This window comes from Bubalus kerabau, chromosome 4, assembly GCF_029407905.1.
Source record: "Bubalus kerabau isolate K-KA32 ecotype Philippines breed swamp buffalo chromosome 4, PCC_UOA_SB_1v2, whole genome shotgun sequence".
Classification (NCBI taxonomy): Eukaryota; Metazoa; Chordata; class Mammalia; order Artiodactyla; family Bovidae; genus Bubalus; species Bubalus kerabau.
The window spans coordinates 6,989,086-7,013,308 of NC_073627.1; the positions used below are offsets into that span (position 1 = coordinate 6,989,086).

The 24,223-nt window shown below is 60.6% G+C and overlaps 1 protein-coding gene and 1 pseudogene across 1 annotated transcript in view; one reads left to right on the plus strand and one right to left on the minus strand.

Moving 5' to 3' along the window:
- The window catches only part of LOC129648596 (kinesin-like protein KIF19), a 35,972-nt gene that overhangs the window by 9,223 nt on the left and 2,526 nt on the right, over positions 1–24,223 (plus strand). The window contains exons 3-18 of the mRNA XM_055575048.1: positions 3,914–4,024; positions 4,682–4,769; positions 5,053–5,189; positions 6,420–6,545; positions 6,895–7,089; positions 8,837–8,983; positions 10,632–10,754; positions 12,468–12,633; positions 13,269–13,443; positions 13,554–13,752; positions 14,847–15,117; positions 15,212–15,333; positions 15,823–15,959; positions 16,206–16,311; positions 16,467–16,554; positions 17,218–17,612. Coding sequence (XP_055431023.1) covers positions 3,914–4,024; positions 4,682–4,769; positions 5,053–5,189; positions 6,420–6,545; positions 6,895–7,089; positions 8,837–8,983; positions 10,632–10,754; positions 12,468–12,633; positions 13,269–13,443; positions 13,554–13,752; positions 14,847–15,117; positions 15,212–15,333; positions 15,823–15,959; positions 16,206–16,311; positions 16,467–16,554; positions 17,218–17,612 — 2,586 coding nt within the window. The remainder of the gene's footprint in view (positions 1–3,913; positions 4,025–4,681; positions 4,770–5,052; positions 5,190–6,419; positions 6,546–6,894; positions 7,090–8,836; positions 8,984–10,631; positions 10,755–12,467; positions 12,634–13,268; positions 13,444–13,553; positions 13,753–14,846; positions 15,118–15,211; positions 15,334–15,822; positions 15,960–16,205; positions 16,312–16,466; positions 16,555–17,217; positions 17,613–24,223) is intronic.
- LOC129651076 (BTB/POZ domain-containing protein 17-like) lies at positions 20,007–21,858 on the minus strand (annotated as a pseudogene).

A 24,223-nucleotide genomic window follows, 5' to 3' on the forward strand; every position in this document is an offset into this window, starting at 1 on the left:
ACACGCTTTGTTCCTGGTATTTCTCACCTAGGAGATGCTGGGGAGGAGCCTGGCACCTTCTGCGGCCCCATGTACGGATGACACGTCCCTCCCCTGAGTCTGAGGCCCCCCTAGCTCCCCAGTGGATCTTGGGTTTCCCAGCCCAAATCTAGAACTGTGCAAAGATCACAACTGGCCTTGAGTCAAGCATAGGTCTGGGTGTGGGGCGGTGAGGGCAGGGAGAGGGCAAGCCGGGGCCTCTGCGGAGTCAGGGGGCCTGGATCAGCGGAGACAGGGCCCTGCCGTGTGCTGCCAGCTGGCCCGGCCCCAGCCACGCCTCCCACCCCACCCTCTGCCAGTGTGGGGGGGCCCTGTGCCTCTTGTGTGGTCAACGTCCCCTTTGAAACCTCCCAGAGGCAGGTGTCCAGCATGCTACAGGTTGAACATGGACACTTAAGACTCAAGGATTTTGTGAGAGGACGCTCCCAGGCTGAGCCCACCGCCTCCGGGCTGAGGGAGGGGCCTGCCTCCGGGCAGGGGGTTGGGGGGTGATGTATCAGTTTCCAAGGCTGCTGGACCAGAATACCAGTTGTTCAGTCACTCAGTCGTGTCCGACTCTTTGAGACCCCATGGACTGCAGCACGCCAGGCCTCCCTGTCCTTCACCATCTCCCGGAGTTCTCTCAAACTCATGTCCATTGAGTCGGTGATGCCATCCAATCATCTCATCCTCTGTCGTCCCCTTCTCCTCCTGCCTTCAATCTTTCCCAGCATCAGGGTCTTTTCTAAGGAGTCAGCTCTTTGTATCAGGTGGGCAAACTATTGGAGTTTCAACTTTAGCATCAGTCCTGCCAGTGAATATTCAGGACTGATTTCCTTTCGGGTGGACTGGCTGGATCTCCTTCCCTCCACATGTGTTTGTGCCCTAATAGCCCCCTTTTATAAGGACACCACCACCTTATAAAAGGGCCACATCCTAACTCAACTGATTACATCTGCAACAACGCTATTTCCAAATTAGGTCACACTCGGAGGGGCTGTGGAGTTGGACTTCAACATTTAAATCTGGTGGGGCTGGGGCACAGCTCAACCAAACAGAGGAGCATCCCCCTGCCAGGCTTCTGTTGTTCCCGAGGCGGGGACAGGAGGCCTGGTTAGGAGCCTGGGTTCTGGAACCCAGTAGCTTTGAGTCCAGCGAGCTCTGTACTTGGCAGCCTTGGGTGCCAGTCTGACTCCTCATTACGATCTTGCGATAACGAGGGCCTGCTCTAAGTCCTCGGAGAAGATGAGAACCAGCATTTAGCTGTGTGCATGCATTTAGCCCTGTGCATGGCCCCAGTGCGGCTTTACTTAGAAAGCTTTCCTTGGGGACTTCCCTGGTGGTCTAGTGGTTAGGACCCGGGTGTTTCCACTGCAGAGGGGCATGGGTTCAATCCCTGGTCAGGAAAGTTCCAGAAGCCGCGAGGTGTAGCCAGAACAAACAAAACATTCCCTGGGCCGATGCCGGGTGCCAGGCTGCGTGACTTTTAGGACCTGCTTTGGGCAGGGGGGCAGGGCGGGCAACACGTGCTCACAGAGGGGCCCCTACGTCTCCTTCTGTGGCCATTTTGGGTCTGTGCTCTCGGGATTCCTGGCAGTGAGAACAGGAGGAAAAGTTCCCGAGCTCTCGTTCCAACCCTGCCTTTCTCCCGAGAACTGCTGGTGATTCTGCGCTGAGGCCACCTGCCCACAGCCTGCCTGTCACGTCACGGCCTTGCTCGTGTGGCCCCCTTGATGCTTTCCCACCTCACGTTCCTCAGCCAGTTCTTGCTCATCCTTTAAGACTTGGTGCTGGGACTTCCCTGGTGGTCCAGTGGTTAAGACTCTGCATTTCCAGGGCAGGGGGCACAGGTTCAATTTCTGGTCAGGGAACTGAGATCCTGCTTGCTTCATGGCATGTCGGAAATTTTTTAAAAATAAAGTAGATATGCAACAAGGACTTACTTCCTGATGGCTCAGTTGATAAAGAATCTGCCTGCAGTGCAGGAGACCCTGGTTCGATCTCTGGTTCAGGAAGATCCCCTGGAGAAGGAAATGGCAACCCACTCCTGTATTCTTGCCTGGAGAATTCCATGGACAGAGCAGCCTGGTGGGCTCCAGTCCATGGGGTCGCAAGAGTCGAACACAACTTAGCAACTAAACCACCAAGCAACAGGGATTTACTGTATAGCACAGGGAACTATATTAAATATCTTATTAAAAAAAAAAAAAGACAGTGCTGGTACCTCCTCTTCCAGGAAGCCCTCCTGCAGTGGAAAAGCTGGGTCGTGTGCCCCTTCTCTGCACTCTGCCTGCCTCCCGGAGCCCAGGCTTGTTACTAAAATGGTCTGATCCCCACTGTACTCTGAATGTCAGGCAGGAAATCACATCTCTCTCTGACCCGGAGGGTATCACTTAATGCCTGGGTTACATGCAAGGTGGCCAGCAGTTGTGGTCACTCGGCCTGAACTCCCTGTGCTGCCTCCGTGGCAGCCCCGAGCACCCCACCCTCACCCCAGCCCTCCGCAGCTCAGCTCCAGTTCACCTGGCCGAGGAGCACAAGGGCTCCATTGTGTGCCCGAGTGGACAGGGAAGGGGGTGATGCTCTGAAGAGTGGGGTGCGGGCAGGGGTCCAGACAGATGGAGACCCAGACAAAGCCCTCTTTTAAGAGGGGCTCATGGCAGCCGTGCTGACAATGTCCTGATTCGGGAGGCTGGATGTCAAAGGAACCAGATGCCCACGGTGCCCATGAACTTGGCAGTGCCAAAGGTCATCTGAAGGTGATCAGTGGGGGATGGGCATCTGTGCAGGCTGCTCACCCTCCCCTGCACTGAAAATCCTAGAGGCTGCCCCTTGGCCCCTGGTGCTGCCGGTGGGCCCAGGAGCTCTGACACCGAGGGTGAGAGCCATGCAGCTGGTCAGGTTCCCTTGCATCCCTCTTCTGGGACCCACGCCTGGGGACTTGTGGGCGGATATTTCTTCATTTGGGTCTGACTCTTGATCAGGGCTCCTGCTGCTGGTATTAGGGCCCGAGCCAGGAAGTGGATCCTGGGAGAGGCTCACACGGCCCTGGGGCTGAAGCCCGGAGGAGGTGGCTGGAGATAGATGTGCACCCCAGGTACACTGCAGGCCCCAGTGCCCTGCACTCAACTCGCTGTGGCCACCCAGGCTTTAGCGGTCTGTGAGGGGGGCCGGGGCAGTGGCCTCCTTGTTTCCCTGCACAGAGCCCCAGCCCAGCCTGTCTGGGGCGTCCCCTCTCGTGACTCCCCTGGAATCCCACCTGACTGGTTAAGACCTCTGCATGAGGGTCCCGGGCTCGGGCCTCCTAGGAAGCTGTCTTACCTCTTCCTTCTTCCCTCTACTGAAGATCTCAGAGGAGGGCCCTATTGGGACCTGGGGGAAGGGGCGGGGGTGTCTTAGGCCAGTTTAGATGCAGTGAGCACCAGTGTGTACCTACTGGGAGGAGCCTGGGGGGAGCCCCAAAGCTGTGGTCCTCCCAGCACCGGGGGCTCCTGAATCCTGGTGCTGGATGGGGGTGCACCCAGAGGGACCCCTGTACATCTCCTGAGTCCACGGTACTGGACCGGGCTCCCAAATCAGCCTCCTCTGAGTCTGCCCCACAGTGGCCAGCCTCACGCCTTGTCTCCTCTCAAGCTCTCTTTGGGCCATCACTGGCCCTGACTCCCCTGCTGACCCCGGAAGGGAGCTCTGAGACCTTGGGGTGGTCCCAGGGCAGCCCATCCGCTCAGTGTCTTGTCCTATGTTGGGACTCAGTTGACCTTGACCCTGGCGCTCCCGGACGCCATCAGTCTCTCATCCGGTCCCTCCCGCTCCTTAAGGTCAGTGGTCAGTGTGGACATCGGGGTGGGCCTGGGGCTCCTGGGTGACTGCCCGCCTCCTCTTGGGACCTTTGCAGATGGTGGTTCTTATGGACCCAATGGAGGATCCCGATGACATCCTACGGGCGCACCGCTTCCGGGAGAAGTCCTACCTGTTCGACGTGGCCTTTGACTTCACTGCCACCCAGGTGAGGGGGCGCCTGGGCCTGGGGACACACGGGATCCCCTCTCTGCCCTCTGACTGACTTGAGAGGGAGCCCTTAGGGGACCCTGGCACCGAGCCCCAGGAGACCCTCCATCACTCATTCTCTCCCTGCCACATCCCCACATACACACACATGCGTGAGCCTGCATGGCGCATACAGAGCCTTCTGCGTGGACACACCACGGTCAGCACACAAATGCCACCCTCCACAGGGACCCACACAGCACTCCCCACAGGTGGCCCCCCTAGGGGAGCTGCAGGAAGGTGCTTGAAGCCCAGATATCTGGTGCTGGGAGGGGCGCCTCGGGGAAGCTGACACCCTCCCAGGGACCCCCATCTCACCCATCCGCGGATGCTCCAAGGAGCAGGTGTGAGGCGTCCTCTGGGCTGGGGACTGGGAAACAGCTGTTGGTGGGGAGGGTCTCAGGTGTCCTGAGCACTCTTGCAGGCTGGCATTCCCCGCCCCCCCGACCCATGGGGGGAAAGCAGAGACAGCCATCCCCCTTCCCACACCCACATCTCAGGGTCTGAGGGCTCCAGGGATGAAACTGCCTCTGTTGCGGGTCAGGGTGAGCCCACGGGCCCATGTGCTCTGCCCTGGCTGTGCCCGGGGCCCTGATGGATCTCCTCTTTCCTACAGGAGATGGTGTATCAGGCCACCACCAAGAGCCTCATCGAAGGCGTCATCTCAGGCTACAATGCCACTGTCTTTGCCTATGGCCCCACAGGTGAGGGCGAGTGCCCCCGAGAATCAAGCTCCTCACCCTCCGCCTCGGAGCTTGTCTGGCCCAGGCCGGAGCAGGAATCAAGGATGTGGCTGATTGAAACTGCCCTCTCCCAGAGCCCTTTAGACCCAGAGCCCCACCCCCAGCCAAGGATGCCATCTTCTCCCCCTCCCCCCACCTCCTGGCCACCTGGGAGGCTCCAGCCTTGAGGACAGACCCAGGTTTGCCAGGGCCCCCATGCTCCCAGTCTCCATCCTGCTCACCCACCCGCCCTGCTCTGCCCCAGGCTGCGGGAAAACCTACACCATGCTGGGCACAGACCACGAGCCCGGCATCTACGTTCGGACCCTCAACGACCTCTTCGGTGCCATCGAGGAGACCAGCGATGACATGGAATACGAGGTGTCCATGTCCTACCTGGAGGTGAGCCCTCGGCCCACCCTGTCCTGTGGGCTTGGGCCAGGAGGTCCACAGGCCCGGGCTGGTTTACCTCCCGGGGGTCAGGTCAGGGGGCAGTCTCCTGGGGCGCTCATCACGGCTGCTCTACCACATGCATGTGGTCGGCCTCACTTTATAAAAACTCAGAGAGGTTAGGCAACTTGACAGCCACAGTCCTGCGGCCACACAGTAAGTGGGGGAACAGGAATTCAGACTCAGGACCCTGCGGCTTTAGAACCGAGCCCTGCCCACTTGGCTACTCCAAAGCTACCTGGTCACTGCGCACAGACCTCAGCCAGCCTCCCAGAGGCCATCCTCTGGACCCACTCCTCCACTTCCCTGGTGGCTCAGATGGTAAAGAATCTGCCTGCAATGCAGGAGACCCAGGCTTGGGAAGATCCCCTGGAGAAGGAAATGGCAACCCACTCCATTCTTGCCTGGAGAATCCCATGGACAGAGGAGCCTGGTGGGCTACAGTGCATGGGATCACAGAGAGTCAGACACGACTGAGCCAACCCTGTTTGCTTTGCCAGGCTACCTGTAGGCACTCTGTATATGTAGGTACAGGTGAGAATGTTACATACACGGACAGGCTTAGACCTGCCAGCCTTCTCCACCTTGACACAGCCCCTGATGCCCACCTGTGGGAGTGCTATCACTGGGCAATAGCAGATCAGTGTGGGTGGGGGCCCACAGAGGCCAGAAGCGGCGGGAGAGCCCCTGGGCTAGGCTCCATCTGGCTCCTGGCCTCCCTGGCTCCCTCTGGAAGCTGATAATCTCCTGGGTGACAGCTCAGGAGGCGCAGCGAGGCATCGCTGCCAGCACCTGCTCCAGCCAGCGTCGTGTTGACTTAGACAGCAAAATGCACTTCGACGGCCGTGGCTAGGGAGGCTGGGTGAAGGTACCGTAAGGGTTGCTTAGCAACCACCAGGGCTTGGCCACGGGTTAGGTCCCATCCTCTGCCTGGTGCCCGGCCGGCCTGCTACCTTCTGTACCGTTGGCTTTGGCAGCCCAGTATTTCCCCCCTGGGTGCTGAAGCCCCCTTAGGCCCACCTCATAGGAAGGAAGGAAGGGGTCCATCTCCTTAACCCAGGGTTTCCCTGAGAGGAGCCCGGAGCTCTCGGGAGGGATGGAGAGCCCGGCTGTTGCCTGAGCCTCCTGCTCTCGGTCTCCCGTTAACGTCTGTCCCCTGCCCCTCCCAACCGGTCCCATCAGATCTACAATGAGATGATCCGGGACCTGCTGAACCCTTCTCTGGGGTACCTGGAGCTGAGGGAAGACTCCAAGGGAGTGATCCAGGTGGCTGGACTCACTGAGGTCTCCACCATCAATGCCAAAGAGGCGAGTCTTGTGCAGCCAGTCGGGTAGTGGAGGACACTAATCTCTGTGTGTGGGGGTATGACCAGAGGCGGCAGGGCTCTGCAACCAGGGAGCCACTGCAGTTCAGCTGGGCTGGAGCTGGGGCAGACACAGAGGACCCTGGATGACACGCCCCCGGCCACGCCGACCCTGGGGACCGGCAAGGCACCCAGCATCCCAGTTGACAGGCCCTGACCGCTCGGCCCCCACAGCACACGGGGGGCTGACCCAGCCCTGCCTTGGGCCCCTTCCCAACCTCGCAGAGGCAGGACTGGGGAGCGTCCCCACGGGTCCCCAGGAGTGGCCTCCCTGCTCTGCCCCGCCCACCCAGATCATGCAGCTGCTGATGAGAGGGAACCGGCAGAGGACCCAGGAGCCCACGGCCGCCAACCAGACGTCCTCGCGCTCCCACGCCGTGCTCCAGGTGACCGTGCGCCAGCGCGGCCGGGTCAGGGACGTCCTGCAGGAGGTGCGGCAGGGCCGCCTCTTCATGATCGACCTGGCTGGCTCTGAGCGGGCCTCCCAGGTGAGGCTGGCTCCCCCTGGGGCTGGGGGCAGAGCTTGGGGGTGCGGGGCAGGGAGGCTGGCCCACCCCGCTCCCCAAGGGGTGGAGTGGGGACTGTCTCAGGGAGGGCGGGAGTGGGGGGTGCTCCAGAGGGGCGGGCACTGAGGGATGTCACAGAGGACAGAAAGGGCGGGCTGGGCTAGGGTACCCCAGGGAGACCCCCCCACTTCGCCCCCCCGCCAAGGGGCTGTTTGTGGGAAGGGTTTGTGAGGATCTCTCCAGGGAAGGAGACAGTGTGTGTCCCGGAGGACCTGGGGAAACTGCCAGGAGAATGAATGGGCCCGGTGAGGAGCTGGGGCCCAGGGGAGACGATGTCCCCTGATGGGGGGGACCCTGGGCAGAGCCCGGGAGGGGACCCTGCCCACCACATCAGGGAGAGAAAAGAGCCTGCCGCCCACTTGTCAGCGTTCGTCCCTCCCGTCGCTGTTTGCCCAGCCCTGCCACCCTGGCCCCCTCCTGTGGGCAAATTCAGAAGTTTCGTGGTCGCCTGAATCCATGGGCATCTCACCATTAGCACTGAGGCAAACGCAAGTACCGGGGAGAAGCAACAAGGGTTGGTGTCAATAGGGTGGAGTGGGAGAAACACATTCTCTTTCCATAAAGGCCTGAGGGCTTCCTGGAGGAAGGGGGCGGGGAGCAGCCAGTGGGGAGAGGGTGTGCCCTGCAGCCACCCGATCCCAGCTTCACCAGGCTGGGCAGAGATGTCTCCCAAGGGTGGCAGAGCCTCCTGGGACTTGGTCCTGTCCTGCTCTTACATCCATTCACACACAAATTCATGCATTTCCTAACACACAGGCTTCTTTTTTTTTTTTTTTTTTTTAATATTTACTTATTATTTATTTATGTATCGGCTGCTTTGGGTCTTAGTTATGGCACATGGAATCTTTAGTTGCAGCATTCAAACTCTTAGCTGTGGATGTGGGACCTAGTTCCCTAACCAGGGATCGAACGCAGGCCCCCTGCTGCATTGGGAGCGCGGAGTCTTAGACCCTGGAACTCCAGGGGGTTCCTCACACACCTTCTTATACACACATACACACTGTCACATGTACACATACAATTCACACACGCTCACACACCCTTTCCCGCGTACACACAAACTTCCATCCTTCCCCTCTGGAGCCTGGCTCTCTCTCTACAACCGGGAGCCCATGGCCGTGCTGGCTCCCAGCTGAGCTGCCTGGGAAGTCGCGACCTCCCACCATCTCGCCCTCGGTGCTGCCCTTAACTGTGCCAGCGGGTCAGTCCCCAGGCAGACGAAGAGCCGGGCTCTCAGCCCTCCGTGGGAGTGTCCTGTCCCCTGCTCTTGTCCAGCATGCGTGCTCAGTTGCTTCAGTCATGTCCAACTCTGTGACCCCATGGACTGCAGCCCACCAGGCTCCTCTGTCCATGAGATTTTCCAGGCAAGAGTATTGGAGTGGGTTGCCATGCCCTCCTCCAGAGAATCTCCTAGACCCAGGGATCGAACCGGCGTTTCCTGTGTGTCCTGCATTGCCAGGCAGGTTCTTAACCACTAGCGCCCACCTAGGAAGCCCCACTCTTGTCCAGAGACCTTCTCGTTCTCTGACCTTCTGGAATGCCCTCCCTGAGCAGAGGGCAGACCAGATCCTCAGCGTCTCTTCCTTGCAGAGCCCTGGGGGACGGGGAGAGGGTTTACAACCCAGGATGGCCTGGGGTGGGGAGTCATACCTGCTGCTCACCCCCCCAGACGCAGAACCGTGGGCAGCGCATGAAAGAGGGGGCCCACATCAACCGCTCGCTGCTGGCCCTGGGCAACTGCATCAATGCGCTGAGTGACAAGGGCGCCAACAAGTACGTCAACTATCGCGACAGCAAGCTCACCCGCCTCCTGAAGGTACCAGCTGCCACTGGGCCTAGGCCCTGGGCACCGGGGTGGGGCTGCCAGCTGCACAGAGAGAAATACAGGATGTCCAGCTGCATGTGAATAAATAACAGATAAATAACGAAATCTGGTTTGGGTATCAGTATGTATGTCCCATGCCGTCTTTGAGACATACTTATACTTTAAAAAAAGCTCACTCATTTATCCAAATTTCAGATCTCAACTGGGTGTCCTGTGTGTTAGGGGTTTCCAGGTGGCTGAGGAGGTAAAAAAAAAAAAATCTGCCTGCAATGCAGGAGATGCAGGAGTTGGGGGTTTGATTCCTGGGTCAGGAAGGTCCCCTGGAGGAGGGCATGGCAACCCACGCCAGTACTCTTGCCTGGAGAATCCCATGGACAGAGGAACCAGTCCACGGGGTCTAGAAGAGTCGGACGTGGCTGAAGCGACTGAGCACGCGCTCGCCGGCCCCTGTTTGCGAACAGCGGGGAGGAAAAGAGGTTGCATCTGAGCATCTGACCACCGCCCTCCCACCCAGGGCTGTGGGTTTGAGGGAACTGGGAGTCATCTGGATTTGGGGGTTCAGGTGGACTGTCAGTCTCGTGGCTCCCAGAGGCTGCTGTTGTGGGGTGGGGAGCACACTCCTGGCTGGGCTCTGAATGCACTACTTCCCCCCGCCACACCCAGTTCCTTTTTGGAGAGGAGGGAGCCATTCTGCATGATTTGTGGGATCTTAATTTCCCAACCAGGGATTGAACCCCGGGCCCTCAGCAGTGAAAGCATGGAGTCCTAACCACCGGACGGCCAGGGAATTCTCCTCAGTTCCTTTTATCGGGTCAGCGTATCTGAGTTAGGGGGTCATTAATTCCATTTGCAGACGAGGACACCGAGGCACTAGGAGGCTAAGTAACCTCCCCAAGGGCTCCCGCCAGTAAGTGCTGGACGGAGGGCCCCAGCAGAGGTCTGGCTGGGCTGATGGCAGAGCTGCAGGTGACCTAACGCTGGGCATCAGCCCACCAGCATCACTGCACCTGCAGGCTGGGGGTGCGAGAGCCGGCTCCTGCTACCTAGAAACTGGAGGGAGCTGAGGGTTAGGGAGGTGAAGGAGCTTGCTTGAAGTCGCTCCGATGGTCACTGCCACACCCGAGGGCTTTGCCCCTAGGCCCCTGTAGCCCCGCACACTCTCTCCGTTGAAGAGGGCAGGGCAAGCCCGGGACAAGGGAGGCAGTGGCCACAGGCCCAGTTCACTCCATCACCAGCCTCGCTCCAGCCAAGACAATGGCACCTTCCGCCGTCAGCAAAGGGGGTGACCTGGATGGCCCGAGGAGATGGCGGAGAAGCCCAGGACCCCTCAGAGCTCTTCCCGCTCTGGTTCCAGCCAACCTTTCCTCATCCTCATGTATATGAGCAGGGGAGGAGGAGAGCTGGGAGGCCCTGACTCAGATGCTGGAAATTTTCTAACATGAGCTTTGGAGAAGAAACTGGGAGAGGGAAGAAGTGGGGAGGCAGCAGAGGGGGAAGGAGGGTCCACGGGGTGCTCGGCACCAGCACCTGTGAGTGTGTGAGAGAGAGAGACGCACACACGCCACGAGGGCATCACGAGCGGGAGCAGGGTCCAGGGAGGCAGCCCCTGCTGACCGCCGCCCGCCCCCGGCCCGTCCAGGACTCCCTGGGGGGAAACAGCCGCACCGTGATGATCGCCCACATCAGCCCAGCAAGCAGCGCCTTCGAGGAGTCCCGGAACACCCTGACCTACGCCGGCCGGGCCAAGAGCATCAAGACCCGGGTGAGGGGCCCCTGCTCTGTGCCCCCAGGATCTGCCCTTCTGGGCCAAGATTCAAGCCCCCTGACTGACTCCAAGGCGTGCCACCCCCAGCCCCCCGAACACACACGCTGGACCGAGCCGCCACTGCTCTGGCCCCCTGTGACTTGCCAGGAAGCCCACAGCTTCTGAAGGGCCCCTTCTCTTTTCAAACTTTATTTGGCCGTGGTCAGTCTTTGTTGCTATGTGTGGGGTTTCTCTGGTTGCGGTGAACTGGGGGCTCCTCTCTAGTTGTGGCGACTATGGGGGATTCTCTTGTGCGACATGGGCTCTGGGGCGTGTGGGCTCAGTAAGGGTGGCTTACGGGCTTAGTTGCCCCGTGGCATGTGAGATCTTCCCAGACCAGACACCAAACCCATGTCCCCTGCATTGGCGGGCAGACTCTTAACCATCGGACCTCCAGGGAAGTCCCGGCCCTCCTCTTGCTCAAAGTCTGTGCTCATCCCCAAGGTCTGTGCCCCGAACCCCACCATCCCCTTCCATCTTCCTGTTTTCATCTTAAAAGATGCTCATTCAGACCTTTACTCCTCCGAAGGCCCTAACCCCAACAGTTCCAATAGTGGTGAGTGTTACTGAGCACTTATACTGTGGGCCCTTTATCAGTTCATCTCATGTGATCCTCGAATGAGGCAGGCGTTATTTCTGTCCTCAACTCACAGCCGAGGACAGTGAGGCTGAAGGGAGCTAAGCGGCTTCCCGGCTGGGGAGGAAGGGCACTGAGCTCTGCCCAGTTTTCAAGGTTTCCCTACATTTTCTGATCAGTGTGTTAGAATCCTGGCTATCTATGAGGTCATCTGGGCCCACCCATGTGAAGAGTCTAAGAACCTAACCAACATTCTCCTAACACAGCAGTTTTCCAGCTACTGTGTCAGGAGCTGGATGCTTTATCTCTACTCTCTCCATTAAGTAACTTAATGGTGGGAAGAGACCCTTAAAAGAGCGAATTGATAGTTCAGAATATTATTAATAGCAGTCACGCCAACAGCAGGGAGGCCGTGGGATCCCACGGACCTCTTTAGAGACTGTGAGTGGGAATCTGAAGGGTGAAGAGGAGACTCCAGAAGGGAGGGAGCAGTAAGGACAGAGGCTCCTAAGGCAGGGAGAAGGTGGTGTTGGCGGCAGAGGTGGGGTGAGGAGAATGCTTCCTCCACCGGAGCAGTGAGCCAAATGGAACTAGAGAGAGCAGTGTGCCTTCAACACCAAATGAAGGAATCAGGACATTCTCCCAGCAGTAGGGAGCCAACGAAGGTTGAGTGGCACAGAGAGCCGGGGCTTGGGGCGGGGCGGGGGGGCTGGCGCATAATTTTAGGAGTATGCCTCTGGTGGGGGCATGTAGTTTGATAGGTTGTAGGGTCGGAGGCAGGGCTTTCCTGGTAGCTCAGGTGGTAAAGAATCCGCCTGCAATGCAGGAGACCTGGGTTCAATCCCTGGGTTGAAGATCCCCTGGAGGAGGGCATGGCACCCACTCCAGTATTCTTGCCTGGAGAATCCCATGGACAGAGGAGCCCGGCAGGCTACTGTCCATGGGGTCGCAGCGAGTCAGGCACAGCTGAGTGACTAAGCAGAGCATAGAACAGGGTTGGAGGCGAGGAGGCCGTTACTGTCAACCAGGAGAAAAAGAGGGTCCCCACTGGCAGGCCCTGGCCCCCAGGTGACTGTACCCCGCCCCCTCCCCAGGTGAAGCGGAACCTGCTAAGCGTCTCCTACCACATCGCCCAGTACACGAACATCATTGCTGACCTGCGGGGCGAGATCCAGAGGCTCAAGCGCAAGATGGAGGAGCGGGGCGGGCGGAGCCCGGACCGAGCCCAGCTGGGGCGGGGCGACATCCGCCACATCCAGGGTGCGTGCGTGGGTCTCCGTGAACCAGAGCCCGTCTCCCGATGCCCCTCAGGGTGCTCTGCGGTCAGATAGCGCTGGCTTCAAAGCCGGACTCGGGCTCTTTCTGGCTGAGTAGCCTTTAAGCCACCCGTCCTTCAGCTGGCAAACAGAATCGTGATCTCTGCCTCAGAGACCTGACCCGAGGATTCGGTGGTATCAGAGTGAGAGTCACCTGGGCATTTAGCTGTGTGGGGGCTTCACTCTGGGGACTGCAGTGAGGGCTGTCAGACTGGGCCTGGCATCACCAGGAGGGATACGGTTCCCTTACAGATTTTCTGTACTTGCTTTGATGATCTTGCAGCACATGGCAGTAAAGTGTCTAAGGGGTGCCTTTTACTAGGTGACAGAAAGGCACTCTAAAGGCTGGTGGAAGCCCAGTTCATACAGGGAGCTGGGAGTCACCTTTGGGTCACTGCCTGAAGACAATGTGGAAGGTGGAATGTGGGAGGGGGTAATCTAGGAGGTCTTCGTGGAGGAGGTGGTTGCACAGAAGTCTTTTGGGGAGAAAGAGGTGGGGAGGGCCCAGGCGGACCCAGACTTTCCTGGGCTGACCTTTCCTCCTCCGCTGACCTCTCCCATCTCCCATTCAACGGGCAGCCAAGGTCCAGCTGCACAGCGGGCAGGGCGAACAGGCTGCAATGGAACACCTTCGTGAGCAGCTGGTCAGCACCTTCCAGGAGCAAATGGACACGCAGAGACGCCTGCTGGAGCTGGAGAACCGTGGCATGGAGCTGGAGATGGACACCTCCCACCACCTGCTCACCATTGCCAGGTAAGCACCGCTGGCCTGGGATGGGACCCGGGAGCTGGAGCCGCACCTTATGCCCCCCAACCCTCCATGGCCTGAATCCCCCGTCTCCTTTGGGGTTGGGGCTGCGGCAGCTGGAAGCATGAGAAGTCACGCCGGGCACTCAAGTGGCGGGAGGAGCGTCGGAAGGAGTCCTTCACTAAGGGTGACACCAGGAAGGACTCGGACACCGGTGACAACCAGCCAGACATCAAGGAGCCCGCCGAGGTGGTGTCCGCCCGCGAAAGCATCGCTACCTTGATGACCAAGCAGAAGAAGCTGCGAAAGCAGAAGGTGCCTGGGGCTCTGGGTCTGGGAGAGGGGGTTGAGAGACTCAGAAGGAAGGGGCTAGGAGAATCTTGTGGGAGGAGTGAAACCTGGGCTCTCAGGCCACAAATCCCCAGTGACTTTGAGTCTCTCTTTCTCATCTGAGAACTTCGCTGGTGGCTCAGATGGTAAAGAATCCACCTGCAATGCAGGAGATGCCAGTTCAATCCCTGGGTCGGGAAGATCCCCTGGAGTAGGAAATGGCTACCCACTCCAGTATTCTTGCCTGGAGAACCCCATGGACAGAGGAGCCTGGCGGGTCACAGAGTCAGACACCAGTGAGGGACTAACGCTTTGTGTGTGTGGACTCAGTCGCTCAGTTGGGTCCGACTCTTTGCTACCCCCTGGACTATAGCCCACCAGCCTCCTGTGTCCATGGGATTCTCCAGGCAAGAACTCATCTTTAAAATGGGAGTGGTCCACCCTCGTGGGGTTGATGAGAAGAGTAAATAAATCCTTTCACATACTAAAGACTCAGAAAACTGTTAGCCAACATTTTAATGAGGATTTTCCAGATCTCCCTTCTCTGTTCTGGAGCATAGCCATACCAAGGGGCTTCAGGGTCCACCAGTCCAGAGGGCATGAGATGGGCTGCGGTTGAGCTGGTCCACGGAGCTCATTTCCCTGGATTCCCTGGTGGCTCAGATGGTAGAGTCCGCCCGCCAATGCGGGAGACCGAGGTTCCCTCCCTGGGTCGGGAAGATCCCTTGGAGAAGGAAATGGCAGCCCACTCCAATATCCTCGCCTGGAGAATCCCATGGAAGAAGGAGCCTGGCGGGCTGCGGTCCATGGGGTCGCAAAGAGTCGAACAGAACTGAGCGACTTCACTGCACGGAGCCTGTTTCAGGGATGGGTTGCAAGAAGGTGGGCACAGAGGGGTCCCTCAGGAGCAGTCCCCGGTTGCAGAGTTCAAGACACAGCTTCGAAAAGCGGGCCTCGGAGTGGGGCTTCAGCCGGCCGCACAGCATCCGGGGGCTTGGAAGGGCGAGGACCCGCTCAGCGGCGGGTGCGGGCGGCCGCTCACCGGCCACCTGGTGCTGACGGCCCGCTCGGCTCCCCAGCTGGCGCTGGAGCAGCGGTGCCGAGAGCTGCGCGCGCGGGGCCGCCGCCTGGAGCAGACGCTGCCGCGGCGCGTCAGCTCGGAGCAGCAGCGCGAGGCGCTCGGCCTGCTCTGCCGCGTGCACGAGCTGGAGCTGAAGAACGCCGAGATGCAGTCGCAAGCCCTGCTCCGCGACGGCGCGCTCCGCCACCGCCGCGAGGCCCTGCGCCGCCTGGAGCAGCGCCGCAGCCTCTGCGAGGAGATCATCCGCGCCCAGCGGCAGCTCATCCAGGGTAGGGTCCCCTCGCTACCTACACCCCGCGCGTCCGACCCGCCGAGAGCCCGAGAGCGCGCACTGAGCCCTGCCTCTCCGCTCCCCCACCGCAGACTGCAACCTGGCTGTGCCGCAGCATCTGAAGGAGCTGTACGAAGTGTACCTGCGGGAGCAGGAGGAGGGCAACCTGGAGCGTGCCACCATGATGGACCGCCTGGCCTCTCGGGCCCTGCAGGTGGGCGCCCGGGCCGGACAATGCGCCCCTGTGCTAGGGGCAGGGCTGATGCCCAGGGCGGCGCCTGCCAGCAAGTAGGGTGGCCTCGGGACCGTGCTGGCTGGTCCCCAGAAAGCGGACACCTCTTCCTCCTCCTCCTCCTCCTCCTCCTCCTTATCCGACCCAAAGCCTCACCAAGCTCCACTCCCGTGCTGTTCTTCTGCCACACGTGTCCCCATCCAGGGTCTGAGGGTCAGGGTTGGCCATCTGAGATATCACTAAGGGCCCCAGATGCCCTCCCAGGAGCCCAGGCCACCAGGCAGTGCCACTGGGGATGCCTAGCAGACCACGGCTGGCCCCTGGGGACTCAGCACACAAGCCCCCCTGTCTTCTGGGGCTCCCAGCCCAGATTACAGCCCCAGACACTCTGTGTGCCTGTGTCACCCAGGCTGTTTACTCAGTCTGAGACCAAGTCTTCCAACTGCCCTCTCCCTCCTTTCCTCTCCCCAGGACAGCGCCTTGCCCAAGCTTAGCCCACCAGGAACCGTGCTGACTCCGGAGGAGTCTGACCTAGACAAGGTCAAGATACCTAACTCCGAGTCCCCACACCAGCACGGAAGCTTCCTCCCTCTGCTCGGCACTGAGAGGTGAGCTGAGGACCACTTCCAGCCATCCAGCCCGCCTGAGCCACCAGGCCATGTCTCAGAGATGCCAGCCCAGACCTGGCTTCCCAGGGAGGATGGAGCAGGAAAGAGGGGAGGGGGGCACAGGTCTGGAGCCAGGACTTTGGGGTCCTTGTTCCCACAATGCAACAGTTCTCAGGAGGGATGGCGCTGGGACCCCCGTGGTACCAGCCTGGGCAACAGCTGCCCATCCTCCTCTGCCGACCTCAGTGAAGCCAAGCACCCAGTCAAGACCAGCTCCTGGGCCTGGCAAGCGAAGGGCTCCTTTATGCCCACCCCACCCCGAATCCCGGCCGGCAACCTGGTGATGCAGGAGGTGAGCAGTGGGCCCCACGGGTCCCTGGATGTGGGCGGGAGTACCCGGGAGGGACACCCAGTGGTTGGGATGGAACTTTTCCAAAACAGCCCTCTGAGGACATAGGGTTCCTGCTGGGTCCAATGGCTTCTCTTCCCAACCCATTCATCTCACAGGCCGCCACTCAGGTCGGTCTGATCGGCCAGATCAACTCCTCCCCTGAAAACATCGAGAATCTGTCGGAGATCCCCTTGTCCCTCAAAGGTGTGTCCCCTGCCTCCCCCAACCCCCATCAGCCTGAGCCTGGCATGATCTCAATAGCTCAGCGCACCCAGCCAAAGCCCCTTCCTTCCCTCTCCTCTGCTGAACACACCCAGGCATCATTCTAGAAAGAGAGGCACCAGTACCCAGAGAAGAGTAACCACCTGCTCTGTCCACACAGAGCAGGGGACACAATTGGAAACAGAATGGGGAACACATGGCCCTTGGGGTCAAGCCCCCTGCACTACCCACTCGGAAATAAATGTAATAGCATTGAGAGTTCGAATCCACCCTACCTTGTGGCCTCAGGCTACCCTCATTATCTCAGCAATCCATCCTCAGAACCTGGGACTTCCCTGGCAGTCCAGTGGTTAAGACTCAGCACTTCCACTGCAGCGGGTGAAGGTTCGATCCCCAGTCAGGGAACTAAGATCCTGTATGCCGTGTGTCATGGTCAAAAAAAAAAAAATCTTCCCAACCCACTGAGGCTAGTTTTACCATCGTCAGTTTACAGATGAAAAAAAGGCTCAGAAACTTACCCAAAGTTTCTCAAACAGCAAGCAAGTTGGGGTGAGCTGCAGCAGAGAAAGGGGTGTTGGAGGTGCAGGAGGGCGGGGGGAAATGTGGCCTTGATCCCGGGGTGGGTGCCGCTCTGTCCTGCCGCAGGGAGGAAGGAGACCACAGCCGACACCAAGAGCATCACCGGGAAGGCTGCCCGGCGCCGTTCACAGGCCCTGGGGGCCGAGGCGCGCCAACTGCTGGCACCCACCATAAAGCAGAGCAGCCTGTCCCTGCACTTGCTGGGCGAGACTGATGATGTGCAGCTGCCCGGACCGCTGGCCTGCAAGCGGCCGCCCAGCCCCACCCTCCAGCACGCCGCCAGCGAGGACAGCCTGTCCAGCAGCACAGGCGAGGCTCCATCCCGGGCAGTCGAGCGTCATGGCGATGGCCCTTGTCCCCCGCTGCAAGGCCAGAAGAAAAGCCCAAGAAAGAAACGAGAGGAGTCCCTGGAGGCAAAGAGGAAGCGGAAGTCCCAGGGCGTTGAAATCACAGGACAAGGGGTGAGCCTAGAGGGACAGGAGCTGGGGGTGTCTGGGCCCCCTCCTTGTCCGGTTCTGAAGGCTGGACTCCTCCAGAGGCCCCAGGGTACCCCTAGCTGTGCACCACTCTCCATGGAGTGTCCCCCAACTGAACCTAACATCTCCTTGTATCAGATCCCCACACAGCTCCCAGCTCATCTAGCTCTCCAGCCAATGAAGCTCTCCCGCCCCAAGATGCACGTCGCTGGACTCTGTCCTGTGGAGAGTCACACCACAGAAGAGAGGATGCCAGTGATTGGGCACCTGACCCCTACCATCAGGCCACTGGGAAAGGCCACGCTGCCTATGGCCAAGGTCAAACTTCCTCCGTGCCAGAACTCGGGTGAGTACCAGCAAGTGGGGGGGGGGGGGGCAGGGATAGCAATGGGGAGAGGGGAGCCCTTGGCCAGGCCAGGGAGGAGACTGGTTGAGCTCCCTGCCCCTATGGCTGCCCCTTGCTGGAAACTGGGTTCCTGAAGACTATTAGTGGGACTGGCCTCTGGGGGGGGAGGTGCCCCTAGGGAGTTCAGAGCCACTGTGGGTGACTAGAGGGCATGGAGAGGCATGCCTTAAAGCAGAGCTCCTGGCCCTTCCCTGTCGCAGGCCCGGAGGACACCTCCCCTGTCGCTGCCAGCTCCAACCCAGGCGATGTTTCCGAAAGGGTTGGTCGGATGCCCCGCCTGACCTATGGCACAAGCACCCAAGGCAAAAACGGATGCTTACGGCACAACTGAGGGGCCCTGCCCGGAACCAGCCCTCCTGCCCGCCAAGGCTTGATGGGGTGTGGCAGCAAAGGGAGACGGAGGCTGGGCAGATGGGGATGACCTGGCGTCAGGAGCTCGGGATCTCAGAAGGCTGGGGCCCCTGGGACCCAGGAACCATGGGGGTGCCTGCCCCCACACTTCCGTGCCTTCAGTGCCAACGGGAAGGGGAGCTGAGCCCAGGAGGCATGGCCTGGATGGCAGGGCTCCCTGGCTTCCCAGCCCTGGATCCCAGGGCTCTCTGGGCAGAGACTCCTGTTGCCGAAACTCTATTCTAAGATCTGCAACCAGATTGGCCTGAGGAATGTGGGGCGGGGGTGGAGCAGGGAGGGACTGTTCGTGGGATTAGGGCTCCTGGGCCCACATCTGGGACAAGGGCATGCTGGATGGTTGGGGAAGGGCCCGACGGGCATTTCCCTTACTGTGGCTGGGGGCTGGAAAGCCATCTAGCTTTGTTACTCAGCAGTCGCTTCCACCTTCCCCCTGCCCCCCAACTGCTTGTTAACAATAAAAATCCCATTTGAGTTTTGTTGGTTGTTCCGGAAACTAGACCTTGTCTGAAAGGTGGGGTGGTCCTGACAGACTGGGCTTCCCTTGCCCGGGTGCTGCTAATGGTAAAGAACCTGCCTGCAATGCAGGAGATGCAAGAGATGTGGGTTCAGTCCCTGGGTCAGGAAGATCCCCTGGAGGAAGAAATGGCAACCCACTCCAGATTCTTGCCTGAAGAATCCCATGGGTAGAGGACTGGCGGGCTCCAGTCCACGGGGCTGCAAAGAGCCGGACACGACTGAGCGACCGAGCACATGACTGATTAAGATTCAACCCAAGTCCCCTCTTCCCACCACACCCTCTTCTTCTCCGGCTGGTTGTAGAGCACCGGTCAACAGACTCCTGGGGGAAATCGTTTTTCCTCCGGACTCTGAGGTCTCTGCCCAGACCCCCTCCCAGGAGAGGTCAGAGCCTTAGGGTTGTGCTTACCCCTCCCACCCCAGGATGTCAGGGCTCAGAAATTGCTCAGCTGAGCCCCTCAGCTTCAGGTGAGAAAGCTCCCCCAAGGTGCACCTGACCATCTCGATGCTTTTACCTGCCCTGTCCCCTGTGGGGACGGGGGCCCTTGGGGAAAAGGTAATGAACGATGGGGAGCCCCTGACCTGTGGAGCCCTCCTTGGACTGTTTTTACCCCCAGAACTGGGTGGTTTAATCATCCCCTTGCCGCTCCGAGCGCTGGTTTCTTCTACCAAGAGCTCTGGCTTCCCACGTAGTGCTGGTGATAATCCACTTGCTAATGCAGGAGATGCAAGAGACACGGGTTTGATTCCTGGGTTGGGAAGATGCCCCGCAGGAGGAAAGGGCATCGCCCTCCAGTATTCTTGCCTGAAAAGTTCCATGGGCAGAGGAGCCTGCCAGGCTACAGTACATGAGGTGGCAAAGACTGAAACGCCGCTGAACACACACATACACACCACCAGGAACCTTCCTTTCAGGTCAGTGTGAAAGTAGCTCCTGAAACCAGGCATCTGGTCTACCACCCACCGCCTGGCTTCCATCCACCCAGCTCTCAGGCCGCTAGCACCTGGACCCCCAGCGGGCCAGGACAGACACCTCCACTGGCCATGCCACTCCCAGTCCCTCTGCGCCATCTCTACTGGGCCTTTATTTTCCTGATCCAGAGGCCTCAGGGATGCTCAGCTTCCCGCCCCGGCCTGTTGGCTACTTGGGGGTCCGGATGAGGGTGTGATAGACGGGCTTGACAATGAGGTGGAGATGCAGGGCGTTCTCCACCAGGTACTCGGAGTTGCGCCGCTGCAGGTCGGCGTGCGCCAGGAAGTCGCCGGCCTCCTCGCTGCTCTGGTGGAAGCTGTAGGCGTGGCGGACCAGCAGGCGGCCGTGGTGGCGCGCCCCCACCAGCACGGTCTTCTGGAAGCTCACGCCCGCCGCGTCGCCGCCGCTGCTGGCCGGCGTGACCACCAGCCGCGGCCGGCCGTCCTCAGGGCGTGCGAGGGGCAGCGCGGTGCCCGTGGCGTCTGCGTAGACGGGCCGCAGGCTCACCGGCAGCCAGCGTGGAGAGAAGAGCACGTTCCAGGTGACACGGCGGCCCGAGTCGTGGCCGCTTGGGCCCAGCTGCGTCTGGAAGCTGGTGCTGCGATCGTCGCGGGCAGGGTTGTTGATGACCCACGGGGCGCCCCAGGCGGGCGCGAGGTAGTTGCGGGGCAGGAAGGCGCTGCCATTGACGTCGAAAAACTTGGCGTAGTGCAGCGGCGAGGCGGCGTGGAACTGGTAGGCCTGAAGGAGCAGGTCGGCCACCGCCGGGCCATGGCGCGCCAGGGCGGCCGAGTGCGCCTGAAGCTGGAACAGCTGCGCCGGAGGGATCATGGGCTAACGAATGGCGCACAGCGCGCACTCGTCCACGGCCGGCGGCGGCCGCGCGCGGCCCAGCCACGCCTCCAGCGCCTGGAAGAGCTCCAGCTCGTCCTGCAGCACGAGGTCCGAGCGCGGCAGCAGCTGCGCCAGCAGCTCAGGGCTCACGGCGCCCCACTCGGCGCTCCCCGCCACGGCCGACAGGTTCCAGGCCAGGAACTGCAGGCAGCTCTGGCGCAGGGCCTCGTCCCCGGTGCTCACCGCGTAGTGGTACCAGCCCACCGCCGGGCCCGCGCCGCCACCAGGTGCGCGCGCATATAGTCGGCCACGCCCCGCTGCAAGGAGGCCACGCGGTACTTGGTGGCCACCTGGTGCAGGGGGATGGCCTGCGCCAGCAGCACGGTCAGCTCTCCGCAGTAGAGGTACCTGCCAGAGAGGTACAGAGATGGAGCGCGGTCAGGGCGGCCAGCGGTTACCCTACCCAGCGCTGCCTCCTGAGTCCCGAGGGTACCCGGCCTTGGGCAGACAGTATTGTCATTAAGGGAGCCAACAGAAGGACCTTCCCACGCGCATCCTACTTCACCGCCTCTTCTCTCCGGTTTCTCGTGGGACGTGGAAATAAGCAAGCATTTATCGACCACAGGTGGCTCAGTGGTGAAGCATCCGCCTGCCAATTTAGGGGACGCAGGTTCTGTCCCTGGGTCAGGAAGATCCTCTGGAGTAGGAAATGGCTACCCACTCCAGTATTCTTGCCTGGAGAACCCCATGGACACAGGAGCCTGGCGGGTCACAGAGTCAGACACCAGTGAGGGACTAACGCTTTGTGTGTGTGGACTCAGTCGCTCAGTTGGGTCTGACTCTTTGCTACCCCCTGGACTATAGCCCACCAGCCTCCTGTGTCCATGGGATTCTCCAGGCAAGAACTCATCTTTAAAATGGGAGTGGTCCACCCTCGTGGGGTTGATGAGAAGAGTAAATAAATCCTTTCACATATTAAAGACTCAGGAAACTGTTAGCCAACATTTTAATGAGGATTTTCCAGATCTCCTTCTCTGTTCTGGAGCATAGCCATACCAAGGGGCTTCAGGGTCCACCAGTCCAGAGGGCATGAGATGGGCTGCGGTTGAGCTGGTCCACGGAGCTCATTTCCCTGGATTCCCTGGTGGCTCAGATGGTAGAGTCCGCCCGCCAATGCGGGAGACCGAGGTTCCCTCCCTGGGTCGGGAAGATCCCTTGGAGAAGGAAATGGCAGCCCACTCCAATATCCTCGCCTGGAGAATCCCATGGAAGAAGGAGCCTGGCGGGCTGCGGTCCATGGGGTCGCAAAGAGTCGAACAGAACTGAGCGACTTCACTGCACGGAGCCTGTTTCAGGGATGGGTTGCAAGAAGGTGGGCACAGAGGGGTCCCTCAGGAGCAGTCCCCGGTTGCAGAGTTCAAGACACAGCTTCGAAAAGCGGGCCTCGGAGTGGGGCTTCAGCCGGCCGCACAGCATCCGGGGGCTTGGAAGGGCGAGGACCCGCTCAGCGGCGGGTGCGGGCGGCCCCTCACCGGCCACCTGGTGCTGACGGCCCGCTCGGCTCCCCAGCTGGCGCTGGAGCAGCGGTGCCGAGAGCTGCGCGCGCGGGGCCGCCGCCTGGAGCAGACGCTGCCGCGGCGCGTCAGCTCGGAGCAGCAGCGCGAGGCGCTCGGCCTGCTCTGCCGCGTGCACGAGCTGGAGCTGAAGAACGCCGAGATGCAGTCGCAAGCCCTGCTCCGCGACGGCGCGCTCCGCCACCGCCGCGAGGCCCTGCGCCGCCTGGAGCAGCGCGGCAGCCTCTGCGAGGAGATCATCCGCGCCCAGCGGCAGCTCATCCAGGGTAGGGTCCCCTCGCTACCTACACCCCGCGCGTCCGACCCGCCGAGAGCCCGAGAGCGCGCACTGAGCCCTGCCTCTCCGCTCCCCCACCGCAGACTGCAACCTGGCTGTGCTGCAGCATCTGAAGGAGCTGTACGAAGTGTACCTGCGGGAGCAGGAGGAGGGCAACCTGGAGCGTGCCACCATGATGGACCGCCTGGCCTCTCGGGCCCTGCAGGTGGGCGCCCGGGCCGGACAATGCGCCCCTGTGCTAGGGGCAGGGCTGATGCCCAGGGCGGCGCCTGCCAGCAAGTAGGGTGGCCTCGGGACCGTGCTGGCTGGTCCCCAGAAAGCTGACACCTCCTCCTCCTCCTCCTCCTTATCTGACCCAAAGCCTCACCAAGCTCCACTCCCGTGCTGTTCTTCTGCCACACGTGTCCCCATCCAGGGTCTGAGGGTCAGGGTTGGCCATCTGAGATATCACTAAAGGCCCCAGATGCCCTCCCAGGAGCCCAGGCCACCAGGCAGTGCCACTGGGGATGCCTAGCAGACCACGGCTGGCCCCTGGGGACTCAGCACACAAGCCCCCCTGTCTTCTGGGGCTCCCAGCCCAGATTACAGCCCCAGACACTCTGTGTGCCTGTGTCACCCAGGCTGTTTACTCAGTCTGAGACCAAGTCTTCCAACTGCCCTCTCCCTCCTTTCCTCTCCCCAGGACAGCGCCTTGCCCAAGCTTAGCCCACCAGGAACCATGCCGACCCCGGAGGAGTCTGACCTAGAGAGCGTCAAGATGCCAAACTCTGAGTCCCCGCACCAGCACGGAAGCTTCCTCCTCTGCTCGGCACTGAGAGGTGAGCTGAGGACCACTTCCAGCCATCCAGCCCGCCTGAGCCACCAGGCCATGTCTCAGAGATGCCAGCCCAGACCTGGCTTCCCAGGGAGGATGGAGCAGGAAAGAGGGGAGGGGGGCACAGGTCTGGAGCCAGGACTTTGGGGTCCTCGTTCCCACAATGCAACAGTTCTCAGGAGGGGTGGCGCTGGGACCCCCGTGGTACCAGCCTGGGCAACAGCTGCCCATCCTCCTCTGCCGACCTCAGTGAAGCCAAGCACCCGTTCAAGGCCAGCTCCCGGGCCTGGCAAGCGAAGGGCTCCTTTATGCCCACCCCACCCCGAATCCGGGCTGTCAACCTGGTGATGCAGGAGGTGAGCAGTGGGCCCCACGGGTCCCTGGATGTGGGCGGGAGTACCCGGGAGGGACACCCAGTGGTTGGGATGGAACTTTTCCAAAACAGCCCTCTGAGGACATAGGGTTCCTGCTGGGTCCAATGGCTTCTCTTCCCAACCCATTCATCTCACAAGCTGCCACTCAGGTCGGTCTGAATGGCAAGATCAACTCCTCCCCTGAAAGCATCGAGAATCTGTCGGAGATCCCCTTGTCCCTCAAAGGTGTGTCCCCTGCCTCCCCCAACCCCCATCAGCCTGAGCCTGGCATGATCTCAATAGCTCAGCGCACCCAGCCGAAGCCCCTTCCTTCCCTCTCCTCTGCTGAACACACCCAGGCATCATTCTAGAAAGAGAGGCACCAGTACCCAGAGAAGAGTAACCACCTGCTCTGTCCACACAGAGCAGGGGACACAA